The sequence below is a fragment of the Protobothrops mucrosquamatus genome, unplaced genomic scaffold, assembly GCF_001527695.2.
Source record: "Protobothrops mucrosquamatus isolate PMUCROS unplaced genomic scaffold, P.Mucros_1.0 scaffold346, whole genome shotgun sequence".
NCBI classification, from domain to species: Eukaryota; Metazoa; Chordata; class Lepidosauria; order Squamata; family Viperidae; genus Protobothrops; species Protobothrops mucrosquamatus.
In genome coordinates, this window is record NW_015386683.1 from 135433 (window position 1) to 150835 (window position 15403).

The 15403-nt window shown below is 40.5% G+C and overlaps 1 protein-coding gene across 2 annotated transcripts in view; it reads right to left on the minus strand.

Annotated features, from left to right (window-relative positions):
* Positions 1 to 15397, minus strand: part of KCTD20 (potassium channel tetramerization domain containing 20) — a 22325-nt gene extending 6928 nt beyond the window's left edge. Inside the window, exons 1-2 of one of the 2 annotated variants that reach the window (XM_015815515.2) lie at positions 15380 to 15397; positions 208 to 366 (exon numbers count right to left, since the gene is read on the minus strand). In XM_015815515.2, the coding sequence (XP_015671001.1) occupies positions 208 to 328 (121 nt within the window). In that variant the 5' untranslated portion in view covers positions 329 to 366; positions 15380 to 15397. Of the gene's footprint in view, positions 1 to 207; positions 367 to 8452; positions 8558 to 15379 lie in introns of those variants that run through there. The other variant, XM_015815514.2, reaches the window with a different exon arrangement.
* Positions 15398 to 15403: the final 6 nt, after the last annotated feature.

A 15403-nucleotide genomic window follows, 5' to 3' on the forward strand; every position in this document is an offset into this window, starting at 1 on the left:
GCACTATCAAGAAGAGACAAATATAACTTAATGGGCTACATACATTACAGTGCATCTTATTCACAGTATGGTTGCTACAGTATGGTAACAATTGGCTTACAGATTCCATGGAAATGCGGCTATTAATAACTTGATCCCAAAGAGGTACACAAGATCATGTTTTGTGGTACATTTTAAATGTTAAAAAAACCCTGACTTTGTCCTTACCATGATTTCTGCACAAAGGAAACATGTTAATGCGGTGGCTACCCTGTTTCACACTGCCTTTGTCCTGATCATGGGTTGAAGAAGCTAAATTCTCAAGTTCTTGATTACTCAATTTCTCCATTCCACTGGCATGACTAATATTCAACTGGAAAAGTAATCCTACAGGAAAGAAGAAAAGGATTTACATCAAGACAAAATCTCTCAGTCTATTCTTTCCTCCAGCAACATGCAGATGCTAAGGCCATAGACAGCCCTTGAAGGCCCCTCCGCATGCTTTGCTAACACGAAAGAGATAGAAAATATATGGAAATGCAGTATAAGCCCTGGAATATTATATCACCCATAAAAACAAAGGCAAGGTGCCAATGTCTCTTAACCATATGTGTGAAAGGTTTCTGTTCACTTTCTATCTTTTAATTCCACTATCCAAATTTTAACAGCCGCTCAAGGCTTGCACAAAATATGGCCCAAATCATAAACCAATAAAACCTGAACAGAAATTTAGACTGTGGTCTCAGCAGCATATTCTTACCTCAGCTTAACTCAATTTGGTGCCCATGAGAAATGTTTAGCCTGCACAAGGTATGTCTGGAAGCTAGAGGGCACCAAGCTGGGGAAGCCTCTCTAATCATTTCACCATGTGGACTGTGACTTCATATGATGTTTTTTTCTCTTAGAATTTAAATGTTTTTCTTTCTTACTTGGCCTTTACATTTACCAAAACATTTTACAAAGATCTATCTTGCTGGAGAAAGCTCAAATGCAGTTCAAGGGGATGGAAAGAAAAGAAAAAGTTGCCCAGCAACAAGGTGGACAGTCTGAGTTACAGTGATAATGAGTGAATCATTGGAAGATCTGAAAGATCATCGTGGAGAAAAATCAATGTAGTTGCTAGGGATCAACAATGACAGGATGGCATCTAATTAATCAAATAGGCAGGTAAATATGAATATAGATTTCGTACAAGATCTTGTTCATGAATGGGGAGAAGAATATTAATGCAGTGCATCACATGTTCAGATAGTGAAAATATCTATACTGCTAGATCACAGGTCGGCAACCTGCGGCTCCGGAGCCACATGCGGCTCTTTGAGCATTCTCTTGTGGCTCCCAGCCTCTTCTGCCATTTGCAGAGAGAGGCACTTGCGCTTCCCTTCTCTCTCTCTCTCTCTCTCTCTCTCTCTCTCTCTCTCTCTCTCTCTCTCTCTGTATGTGTGTGTGTAAAAAAGAGTAGGCTCACCCTGTTCCGATGAGCTGACAAGCTTATTGGGCGGGGCTCCTCCCTTTGCTGCATCTCAGCAGGAAGCAGGAAGGGCAGGAGAGAGCCAGCCTGTTGGGGAACAGCTTGAAAACAGCTTGCCAGGTGAGCAGAAGATCGGAGAGAGAGGGGGGAGACAGAAATAGAGAGAGGAAAGAGAAAAAAAGAGAGAGAGGGAGAGGAAAGAGAAGGAGAGAGAGGGAGGGAGAGGAAAGAGAGAGGGAGAGGAAAGAGAGAGAAAAAAGAGAGAAGAAAGAGAGAGAGGGAGGAGAGAGAGAGAGAGAAAGAGGAAAGAGAGAGAGAGAGGGAGAGAGAGAGAGTGGTGGAAGCGCAAGTGCCTCTCTCTCTCTTTCACACACACACACAAACACACACACACACACACACTGAGTGGGGGTAGAGGACTGGCAGACCTATATATATACCTATAATAAAGGTAAAAAAGGATATATGCAGTGTTATCTTCATTTTAGATATCAAAAGGATTTTGCGGCTCCCAGTGTTTTGTTTTCGGTGGGAAACGGGTCCAAGTGGCTCTTTGAGTGTTTTGGGTTGCCTACCCCATGCTAGATGTATTCTTCTTGGAAAACTTAACAGTAGATTCTCAACAGTTTACACACAGCAAACAAAACAAGAGACATGGACACTAGTATTCAGATTTGCACATCATCCAAAAGAAAATGCCATTTTTGAAGCAGCCTCATTAGCCAAACTGCCATACTGGAAGTTTGAAGAAACAGCACATGGGAATAATAAATATCAAAATTAAATAAAAGCAAATTAATTTCCTTTTTTGTGATGAATTCACTTTTCTCTTACATTTTCAATATAATGCTACCTATTCCTTCTTAGCTCAAGTCCTTAGCTATAAGAAAGCAAAAAAGCGAACAGGATCTTTTGGGAGGGGAGGTGCTTTGAGTTAGTCTTGACTCTTAACAACAAGATTTCAGAAGTGACTTGCCATTGCCTACTTCCTAGGGTTGTGAGTAGATGACTGGCCCAAGGTCACCCAACTGGCTTTGTGCCTAAAGAAGGACTATAATTCACAATCAGCCAGTTTCTAGCCTGGTGCCTTAACTGTCACATTACACTGGCTCTTTTAACTACAACACCAAATAACAATCTAAGTTTTTAAGTTAGCAGCTAATAACAATGTGAAATACTGTTGAACAATATTTAAGATCATACTGTAAATCTAATGAAATATCTATTTGTTTTTCCAATCCTCCAGTTAGCCATTTTTATTAGCAGCCCAAAATTGTCCTATTGACATACTCCCATTTAAAAATAAATCCAGTTCTCTAAATAGTATCATGGGACTGACATATGAATATGTTTAATTTCTTTTCTCATCACAGCACATTTCACTGCATGTCTCAAAAACAACATGCAACTTACATAAATTTTGTTCCAGGGATTTGCCTTTTTGACTCTTCATCTTCCTACTTAAAATCATCATCAAATTACAGTACGGTTTAGCCAGCTACAGGAATTGAGAGATATTATTGGTCAATGAAACCCTCGTCTTGCTTGATGAAATTCCAACAAACTTAAAATTTTCAATGTTGTTTTTTTTGCAAAATTGACTTAAAGAAGATATGTGCTTAATGTATTTTTGAATTCTTCTTATGATTAACATATTACATCCAGTCTTTGTATGTGTACTGTATATAATAGTGCCTGGTTTCACGCATAATACCAAGCCTTAATCAACTATGGTTTATTGAACTAACCACAATTGCTATATTTGAACAACAAGCTAAACCAAAATCAAAACAAGGCATGGGCAACTTAGTTTGGACTATGAATACAGGGGAATGGTTACTAGATCTGTGCATGTTTCCAAAAATGATGTGAAGGAACTGCATTGGAACATGCAGAAGTCTGAAAGACATGCAGATATTTCAAGATATCTACTATTAAAGTTAATGCAGTTCTTTAAGCAATGGCATATTGAGGGGGGGGCTGCATAGAGCCCGGGGAAAAATTATTCTACTTTATTTCTGAAGCACATACAGTTCCAAGTACTACCATAAAAACCTAATGTGATTTGATTACCCTCTCACATTACACTTTCCTCCAATATGGAAATATTAAAAGGTATGCTTATGTTTCATTATGAAATATTAAATTTCTATCAAGATATATTTATAAACACTACAGAATTGGTTCTAGAGCTCAGTGCTTCCGAACTGATTGGTTTCCAGATTGACAAGGATTCAGGAGACAATTTTTTAAAAGAATCACCTTCCAGCTTTCCAGACAGGGACCAGCAAGAAAAAACAAACAAGGGAACATTTCACCATAACATGTTATAGGGATATGTTGGCTGCAGATGGGATATAATTCAGCTGCTGGAATTCTTGTACCCCATCTCTTTCTTCTCAAGAAATCTTGCTGAAGACTGTCCCAAAGATGCTTTTTCAAAAGGCAACTGGGCTTTCTGAAGAAGTTTCTTGGATGAGAAGCGAAACATCTTCAAAGAAAAATAAAGAAAGCCCAGTTGCACCTTTGGGACAACCATTACCTGGATGACTGAGAATTTCCATAGACATTTCCTAAAGACTATGCAAACTATGCTTGGAAAAGAACTTGTGGTTTAAGTTAAGGCCAAGAAACTAAAGTTTCCATAAATGTTTGCAGAGCAGGATTTCCTTCATGTTCCTCTCATAGTCAAGCTATCTCCACCCCAATTTTATCAACTTTATCAGCTTGGGACTATTTCAGGGCATTCTGTCAACTGTAAAGGAAACTTTGAGGCAATATTGCCAATAAAAGACACCGTGCAACCATTCTGTTTTTCCTTTTACTGGATCTTCTCCCAGAGAAAAGGGTGGGGACCAATTCCATTTTTATGTTAACCAAGACAGTTATTATGTTTACACAAAGTCTGACTTTGGTTTTGCTTTTCTTATTAGGGCAGATTAGAGAAAATTGGAAAGGGTGACAAATTGGCGATGAATTTCCATATCCTTAGATATAATCACTGCAGTTGGGACCTATCGTTGGTAAAGACAGCTGGCAGAGAGGCCACTTTCCAGGGAAGACCTCTATATCGTACCAGAAAGACTTGAAGGCTGGTGGGGTACTCTGGTAATCGACTTTATAAAATATATTCTAAGTAATGCTAGCAATAGCATTTAGACTTACATATCGCCTCATAGTGCTTTGCAGCCCTCTCTAACTGGTTTACAGAGTCAACATAATGCCCCCAACAATCTGGGTCCTCAGGAAGATAGAAGCCTGAGTCAACTTTGAACCTGTCAGGACTGAATTCCTGGCAGTGGGCAGAGTTAGCCTGCAATACTGCATTCTAACCACTTGCAGTATTTTCTGCAAGTATCTGCAGAAAAAAAGAAAAGATGAAATGGAGAAGAAAAAAGTAAAGCCCACAAAAGAATACATTTCTTGTGTGTTAAAGATGGCCCTAGATCAGTGATGGCGAACCTTTTAGAGACTGAGTGCCCAGACTGCAACCCAAAACCCACTTATGCATTGTCGAGTGCCGGGTGGGTGTGGCCCATTGGGTGGGCGTGGCCTATTGGGTGGGCATGGCTGCGGTGGTAACGGCAGACTGGGTGGGACTAAAAAGTTCAATCAATCAATTCCAACTTTGCAAGATCTTTTTTTTCCCTGCGAGAAGTTGAAATTGACTGATTGAACCTTTTTTTTTTTTTTTGCACATAGTAGAGGCCTAAAGCGAAAATATTTTATAAAACCCAGCTGAAGGTCTAGGACTGGGGCGACAGCGTGCGTGCCCACAGAGAGGGCTCTGAGTGCCGCCTCTGGCACCCGTGCCATAGGTTCGCCATCACTGCCCTAGATATATAGATGTTAAATTATATAATTAACATATAAGGACAAGTAAGGAGAAAAATAAAGCATTAACTGTCCACTCTGAAAGAGTCTTGCCACTACAGAACCTCTGGAATTGGGTCTTCTTTGTGCTGTGCTTCCCCTGTATAATTGCATCTGCCACCCATTCTAGGACTAGGGAGGCTCCAATCTTTTGCAATCCAAGAATGCTATCTAGAGCTGTTTTTTTCCAAGGAGGTCCCTCTGGAGCACGGGTGTCAAACTCGCCACATCACGTGACGTGTCGTGACGTATCATGACTTTTTTTTGCTGGGGTGGGCACGGCGTCTGTATGATGCAACCGGCCCGCAGGCTGGCAGTTGGAGACGCCTGCTCTAGAGACTGGGACTGTTTATATTAGAGAAAAGCTTTTCTCGCTGCACTAAGACTTCTTTTTATAATAATTTTATTAAACATCACAATTAAAAAGATTAAAAACTAACACAAAGTAAAAGAAACCCTGCAAGAATAAAAAGGAATAAAAATAGAAATGCAAGGCTCATCTAAATATAGAAAGAGAAGTAAGCAATTCAGACCAATGTATAATTGATGGACAATGGCTGCTCTTCTAGCCTACTAGCATTACTCACTCTGCAACCACAGAAGCACTGAAGATGATTCCCTTTGTTCTCCTGCTATTTTCCATACTGTTGATATATAATTAAAAGGAAGAGACCTACAAAACCAGCAGCTCTTCCCGAACAACTTTTAATATTTAAATAGCAACAGATATGGACAGGTGAGCCTTCCATAAAAAAAAAATCTGGAGAAAAATGACTTTGGTTCAAGCAACTTGTAGTATACACGACAAGCATATTTCCAGACATTTAATGCTTTTTTCCCTATTTATTTGGAAAACAAGAAGGTTTGAGGAACAGTCATTTTTCAGTTAGGAAGTTTTCACTGTCAGAAGCAGAAATTATTAACTTCTTTTTCAGAAGAATGGATGGAAAAATTTGACCATTGGAAATAACTTGTAAAGCATGTTTCCCCTTCTGCCATGTTAATTTATTAGAGAGGTGTGGCATGCAGCTCCCACTTGATCCTCAAAGATTACCTACAGGGAATCCAAACCACAAAACAGCAAGATAACACTTTAATTCAAGAAATGGAATGGGTTATTAAGTTGAAGAATTCTCTCTAGTACAGTACTAGAAGATCCTTTACAGATGTTATTTACAAATGTAACAACAGCAATTTATAAATTATTTTTAGATGCAAAATCAGATGCTCAAAAATCTAAGGAGTCATGGGAAAAAATTGGGAATGTCTACTACATGAACATGAAGACTATCTTGACACTTATTTATCATTCATGATTTACACAGACACGGGGGATTTAAAACTACAACTAATTCAATAAAAAATACCACTGTATTTCATATGCATTCCGCCATGTGTCTTTTTCTGGAAGCAACTAATGGGTCCAGCTGATGATTAGAGACATGGTGCTCTAGATGCTAATTCATATGTTACAGTGATGTATGATACTGCATTCCCTTTTGGGCAAAAAATATTTTACTTAATAGTGGAACTAGATCAGCTTCAAATCTATTTCAACCATTTGATTTTATGATTCTATAAAACAGATGGCTCTCTGGCTTCTGCTTGAGCACATCTAATAAAAGAAAAGCCATCTTTGTATTTTAACAAAAAAAGAGAACCCAACAACACTGATTTCCGACTCCAGTTCTATTAAAGTATCATATGGCAATGTTCTGTCATTTTGTGGAGTAAAAACTAGATTCACCAAGTGTGATGTTGTCTGGCCTGTTCAAATTTTTAATTAATGACTTGGATGAAAAAGTGGGGGTAAGACTGTTTTAGGAAAAAGTGTAACATTCTTGACCTCATCAATACAGAAGACATTGAGGCAGGGATAGGCAATTATGGCAGCTTTATGACCTGTGGACTTCAACTCCCAGAATTCCAGAGCCAGCCATGGTGAGACAGGAATTCTGGGAATTGTAGCCCTCAGGTTGTAAAGTTTCCCACCCCTGCATTAAGGACTAAGGTCCTTCAATTTACCTATTAATCAGGACATGACAGAAAGCTCAGGTGACAGAAAGCAGAATAATATGCCAGGCACGACATTTTTAGTGTTTCCTTTCAAATTTCCTAAATTTGGTCTCTAAAACCCGATTTATCATTTTGCTTCTCTGATTTATTTCTGAGATTTCACAGCTTCAAGCTATTTGGGAATATGTTATACTCAGTTTATCACAACACGGCAGATTTTGCTACTATTCCTTGGTCTGCATTGACAATTTTAAAAAAAGCATAAATTATTTTAGATTTTTAAAATGCTTTTACCTATTGTTTTGCCAGACTATCTTATTTCACATAACAGAAAAGGCACATATTTTAAAATATTCCCACATTATAATTTACATTAATGTAAATTAATTATTAAAACAGTGTCGAGAAACCTCCGTCTCAAAGTATATTTGTTCATTGGTAGAAAAAAAAAAATCTAATACCCAAAGCAATTTATCTGAAGATCGGCTGAATAACACCGCCAAAATTGTCAGATAATTTGCCTTAGAAAAATGAATCAATCCCTTGGATCCGAATATAGTATTTTTTTAAAAACTGCATCTCGGAATGACGTGGGAGTAAATCTACGCATTTATGTAGGCAACAATTAAAAGAGAAACGATACCAGTAAAGCTGCAATGTACGATACCATTAACCTTGGGAAGGGCTTTCTTTCTTCATGGAGGAGCATCGCCCTGGAAGAAGGAAGGCCATTGCTGAATCCAACCTCTGCCCAACCCCGGGTCTTTGTAAGAAGAGAGAGCAAGGAAAACGAACTCAAGGTCCCTGCTCGCTTTGCGCCCTGCACGAAACCTGCAAGGGAATCCTTCCAACGCAAAAACCCTGGGCATTTTTTCCCCTATAGTTTTTCTTTCTTTCTCATGACTGGATACTTTTCCCATGCCTCAATTACGTAATGTAATCTTAGCTTTAAATGGCCAGAAATCTCAGAACGATTGAAAGGCACTTTCTGTTTCTTTTAGGCCGCAGTCAAATATATGCGTGGAAAACTTTGGTCTGATCGACATTCATTTCTATTCTGAACTCAGGTTCCTCCAGAAAAATGTAGAGAGGCAATTATTAGCATCTACTTACCGGCATTCACTAAAGGATCCCAGCTAATGAATCAGCTCTGCAACCTGGAAACCTACTTTTAACAACGATGTGGATAAATCCAAGCGGCAGAGGAGCTGATATTAGCAATCCCCACCCCGTCTAAATCCAAATGATTATTCATGAGCATTATTTCAAATTAAGAGTCCCTGCCCAGCAAAGGAAAACAAGAGGCAACATGCGTATGCTGTCGGTAAGCGCCTTTACTCTGGGAATACCGCCCTGCAAAGGATGTGTTCAAACTGCGTGCCTTAAAAATGGCAATAAATAACCACCGTTTTATTTATTATTTTTATTTATTAATTTATTAAATTTTTATGCCGCCCATCTCCCCTACAAGGAGACTTTTTTTCTAATTTAACAAGTATAAAATAATATATATTTATTCCTTCATCTTATATTGCTCTATTAATCCATTATTGCCCCCCTCTAACTGAGGGGTTCCCAGTGTTTCTCAATCTTGACAAGTTAAAGATCAGTGGACTTCAGCTCCCACAATTCCCCAGCCAACATGACATTTGCAAGGAGTGGGTTCACTAATAAAGTCGCCACTTCTAATTCTCATTCTGTGGCACATCCCTGTAAGCCATATATATGGTGAAATAGGTATTTCAAATGGAGAACTACAGTATTTACATAATTTCCATGGGACCAACTGGAGAATTCTGGGAGTAGAAGTCCATGCATCTTAAAGTTGCCAAGTTTGAAAAACACTACTTTGGAATGTTCCCAAGAACCAATGCCAATTAATTTATATTTCCTGGACCCTTTTCTGAAAACCAAAATATTTGCTGTATAGGATCTGTTCCTGCCCACAATGTCCCCAGGCACCTAGTAAAATCATAATACAAACTCTTCCTTTTATGCTTGCATTGCAATAGAACAGCACAAATTTTGTCACTCTCTTTCCCGCCCCTGTGGAGGCCTATAACTCCAGTGAGCTGATATTTTACCCTATTCTCCAGTCTTTCTCAGAGATAATGGAGAGACATTTGCCACTAGAAATAGGCAGAGGTCTGGATCAGAGAGCACAATATGGTTTCAAGAATTTATGGACCAGGGATGTCTGCAGAAAAGGGACAAATATCTAAAAAGCAAAGATGGAGACGGAGATTGGATGATCAAGACCCTTCCCTTTTCTACTGCTTTGTAATAGCAAGGGACAGAGCTATTGGGAGCTTCTTACAAGAGCAGCTGCTTTCTTTCCTGGCTTTGGATAATTGCTCTCTATCCACTTGTTGGTAGTTTATCTAAAATCTATATACTGTTGATGAATGTCACTGAGTCTTTGGGACAGACTTCTTTCCACATTTAAACTGCTCTAATATATTCCATGTCAGTTATTACTACCTTGATATCCACATTATAAAAGTTTAATAATTTAATTAAAAGTAAGCTTTCATTAAAATGTATCTATACGATACCAAACACATACCATCAAACAACAGTGATATAATAATAATAATAATAATAATAACAACAACAACAACAACAATGTTGGAAGGGACCTTGGAGGTCATCTAGTCCAACCCCCTGCTCAGGCAGGAACCCTATACCATTTCAGACAAATGGCTGTCCAGTCTCTTCTTGAAAACTTCCAGTGTTGGAGCATTCACCACTTCTGGAGGCAGGTTGTTCCACTGGTTAATTGTTCTAACTGTCAGGAAGTTTCTCCTTAGTTCTAGGTTGCTTGTTTGGTTTGTTTGGTTTTTATGTTAAGGCAATCCACCTCTAATGGTCTGTCAACTAAAGTTTGTTTAATATGGTGTGAACCCATTTGTGGTTTATTAATAAACCATGCTTAAATGGTGGCCTAGCACAATGTAGCTATCTACTAAGGAAGGAAATCTGAAAGTACTGATTGATTGACTTGTCTTTTTATGATAAAAACAAAACCTAAGAATGAAAACAAGGGAATTAAAGAACAAAAAAATAAGCAACAATATTAAAGCACAGAACATATAATAATCGTTGGAAGTGGCCTTGGATGTCCAACCCCCTGCTCGAGCAGGAGACCCTATATCATTTCAGACAAATGGCTGTCCAGTTTCTTTTTGAAAGCTTCCAGTGATGGAGCACCCACAACTTCTGAAGACAAGCTATTCTGTACAATTCTTTGTATGTTTTAGTGTCCAGCCCCCTCATCATTCTTGTTGCTCTTCTCTGCACTCTTTCCAGAATCTCAACATCTTTTTTATATTGTGGTGACTAGAACTGGATGCAGTATTCCAAGTGTGGTCTTACTAAGGCTTTGTAAAGTGGTACTAGAACTTCACGGGATCTTGATTCTATCCCTCTATTAATGCAGCCTAGCTATTACCATGAACACATTAAAAAGCTTGAGAGAAGACTGTGTAATGTTTTCAGTTCCCAGTTTCATCCCAGTTTGTAAGTTGAGGACTGCATGTATTGAGGACTCATCAGACCCTACTAGGGTTTGAGCCCCATAGAATAACTTCACTAACCAATCACATAGTGCCTGCCTCCTGGTGACTCATAAACCTGAAAACTCTTCACGGAATATGCACTGTGTACAAAAGCGACACACCCCTCATCCTTGGTGGTAAGATCTAAGAGCTTGAAGGATGGTGGACTATATAGGGTATATTTAGGAAACACAAAGGTATTTAATATAGAGCAGTGATGGCGAACCTTTTAGAGACTGAGTGCCCAAACTGCAACCCAAAACCCACTTATGCATCGTCGGGTACCGGGTGGGTGTGGCCCATTGGCTGGGCGTGACCCATTGGCTGGGCGTGGCTGCGCAGGTAATGGCAGACTGGGTGGGACTAAAAAGTTCAATCAATCAATTCCAACTGTGCAAGATCTTTTTTTTCCCAAGAGAAGATGAAATTGATTAATTGAAACTTTTTTTTTTTTGCACATGGCGGCGGAGGCCTAAAGCGCAAAGGTTTTATAAAACCCAGCTGAAGGCCTAGGACTGGGGTGACGGTGCTCGTGCCCACAGAGAGTGAGTGCCGCCTCTGGCACCCGTGCCATAGGTTCGCCACCACTGATATAGAGATCTCAAGCTGTAAAGGTGAATAGCAAGTGAAAGAAAATAAAAAAGAGACTGCAAAGTCTTTGAAATGCAAAAAACATATATACTGGTCATGATCTCTTGCCTACCATCTTATAAATGTTGGCATACTGTATCCCTGTGAACATTATTCCCCACCCCTTGACATTTTTGGGATTAGTGGGTACATTTGAAACTTATTTTATTTTTTATTTTATTTATTAAATTATATGCTGCCCATCTCACTATCAAGGGACCCTTGTTGAGAAAATGTCGTAAAACACATCGTCTTGGATACATCAACCCCACTCATTAGATTTTCTTTCATGGCTCAGAATAGAAGGGTGGTCTGGTTTCCTATTTTCCATCTTTATTCTGCTACTGTTATGCACATAAAAAGATTAAAGGTGCAGTAAGTAAAGGCTGTTCCCTTTGAGATTCTTCATGCTAACATGCACAGCATTATTTTCAGTGGTGCTGGAAAGTTCTGTGCTTTTTGATATAGATACTGTACATAGATACCGTAATGTAAATTGTTGCCTGTAGTTTGTTGTTCTTGCTGTCTATTTTTCTTACTTTTTATCCTGGGTTTGCCAGTTAACTCTGTTTGACATTTGCTGGTGTTTAATAAATAAAGATCAAGCTAGATGCTTTGCTATCCAAACTGAGTGGCTTCTGTGCTTGCTCTGATCTGGATAGAGAGAATGACTGAGAACGTGCTGGATACCAACTAAACTGGAAATTCCCCTCAGTAATTTCCAGCAATAAGCATGAACACCAGTGGTTGGTCACAAGCTGGTGAAATTACTTCCTGCTACCCATTCTTCCTCCCAGGATGTTCTCTATTAGCTCAATCAATTTTTATTTTCCAAAGAAAACCTGAACTTTAGTCAACTGCAATATTTATCTTCTGTTTCTGAGAACTGGGCTGCATGTAGAATCTACTGGCCTTTGTGGAAATCAAGATGGTGGTTGAGGCTAATGCTCTGCTTTGCTATGAGCCGGCTTCCCATTTGTTTGTTTGTTTGTTTGTTTGTTTAAAATGATCAAACATGAAATGCGAATTGCTGCTTTGAGCTTGGAAAAAAACATTTCACCCAAAATATCTCATCAAAAAGTCTGAAGTATATATTGACAGAACAAACTTAAAGCAATTCTATAAATCCAAAACATTTCAACCATAGAAAACAATGGAAACACACAGACAGTTTTATGTTCCCCAAAACCGTGCCATGCTAATTACTGCCTATGCTGCCACATTCTAGTTCAAAATTGTTTTCAAAGGCAAACCCTTACAAATCCCAACACGATAGTTCATTCATGAGGTGGTTAGGGCATGAATGACCATCTGGAGGGCCTCCCAAACCAGGAACAGGCACAATAAGCATATTAGATGGGTCTATGTCAGATATGTCAAATTCGCGACATCACGTGACGTTGCGCGACGTATCAGAGCTTTTTCCCCATTGCCGGCGTGGTTTCGTCGTGACACATCCGGCCTGGTGGGCCGGCAGTTTGACACCCCTGATCTATGTGAAGACTCTCTTGGCAATAGCTGCTATATCCTCCTCAAGCAGGAGTTTGAATCCAGAGCAACCCCCAGATTGCCCATTCATCTCAAAGAATAATGCTGCCTTATCCAAGACTAGAAATGGAAGCTTCCCAGGATCAAATCTTCACAGCCTCTAGTCTAGACACTGGGACAGAACATTGACAGCAAGTCAAGGATGGTCCAAGATCAAGATGCACAATGGAATAGTATACTGATGATAGCAAACCCCAAAACAATGCATGAACTCAAGCACTGGTTTCATGTAGATGTTGAACAGGAGGGAGAAAGAATCAAGCCCCTACATCAGTGGTGGCGAACCTATGGCACGCGTGCCAGAGGTGGCACTCGGAGCCCTCTCTGTGGGCACACGCACCGTCTCCCCAGCCCCGCCTCCTCCCACGGCCCCCTCCTCAACAGCAGCCCTCCAGAGGAGAGTCACCCCCGGGCACGGCCCACGCAATGCTGCGCAGCCAAGGACATGGTAGCCGGGCAGTGGGAACAAGACTCCACCCTTGCACCCCATCACGTGCAGATGATGCTGCAGGACACGGGCGGAGGGCGTGGCCACCATGGAGCTGCTGGGCTGCCTGGGTGATCTGTGGTGGGCTGTGGAGGTGGTGGGTGGTCCAGCGGGCACGGCAGAGCAAGGACAGGGCTGGGGGGGTGTTGGGCACTTGGTCTCTAAAAGATTCACCATCACTGCCCTACATCATGCCACAAAGATTGCATGTGGATTTGACCATTCTCCTAACATTGGCAGCAATTGAAATGGACCATAAAAGGAGGAGAGCCATTAATATGGTATCCTCCACTCTTAGTCCCTACAGCTGGTCCAGAAGGATACTGAGACTGATGGCATCAAAAGTCACTAAGAAATGGAGCATAAGGATAGATGCACCATCCCATACCAGCTCTGCCAAAGACCATCAGCAAGTGTGACCACATTCATCTCAGTACAATTAACTTTTATGAAGGTCATCAGACCCGGGCTACAAAAATCTGGACACTCACTCACTAGAAGGCAGAAAAGATATTAAAGATATTCAGACAATGTTAACCCTTTGCTGCATCTAGAGATCATCCAGATTTTAGCCTTCTAGATCTGGTAATCTTACAATTCAATAATGGTGTGTTCTCAATGTATTGTAAACTGGTGGTAGTAGGCAGTCACTTGATTTCCTACATTCGCTGATGCCCAGAAAACTAATCAGTATTGACTGATCTAGGCTGAGATTAATAATGAGATTTGGGCAGCAAAGTTCCTGGAACCTTACCCTTTCATTCAAGTAGTGTGTGGGTTGGTTATTTATTTATTACATGAATCTGTATATCACCCAAGGCTGCGAGACAGTTTACAGCAAGAAAAAGCAAATTATCAAAACTTATCACATTTAACTATCGGGATAATCTCTACTAGTAGTAGCATAGATCAGAAGTAACTCAAGGATTCTATGCTTGTGTATGAGCATGATTGCCTTAATGTATCAGAAGGAGAATTGCCCCCTAACAAGTATCGCTTGAAGTGACAGTTGATCCCCAAAAGTTGCCAGCCATTTCACATTTTAAAATGGGCCAGAAAAAACCACTTTGGAAACTTGAAGATTAATTATAGTGAGTTTAACTAGGTTTAGTTTTGTCCTGGCTTCATTCCTCTTTTGTCCTAGCTTCATTACTTTTTAATAGTGAAAAGGATTTGACACACCCTCTGCCAGACAAAGTTGTGCAGGCCTTCCCTAGACTGAAGAAGGCTCTGACTTGGCTATCTCAGAATTTTGTTTACATAGTTTCCAGGAGGAAGTAAAACACCACTTTCCCTTCCATTTATAATACATATAATACATTTCGGTATTATACTGAACTGCGAGGCATGATTTGTGTACAAGCTATTTAAAGTTAATCATTTCGCATGTATGACTCTGAACCTAAAGTGCACCTGCAGCCACGCTTCGTCGAGAGGCACCCGTTGATATTGGAATTAAATGTAACAAATGTAAGCGCGCTGGCCTGGTTTGACTCCGCGCCATAAGCCAACATCGGTGGGAGGTGGGCTAAGCTGCGGAGACCAGCTTTCCCTCAGAAAGCGCCCTTTCGTCCCGCAAGGTTTCGCTTCGGCTTTCCTGCCTCGGGGCATATGGCCCTAGTTTTCGGGTGCGAAATTCCAATCTGGGTCTATCTAGCGAGCACAACGGATCCACCCAACCCGTCTGGGGAACTTTACGCTCCGAGCAGCGTCGGGCGAGGGGCAAAGGCGTCGTGAGAGTGCAGCGCGGGTCTTTGGGAGCGCCGCCGGTCCCGCGGGCGGTCTGCCAAGGGGCGGAATAAGGCGAGAAAGACTCACGGCCAAACTCCAGCAGCTTTCGGA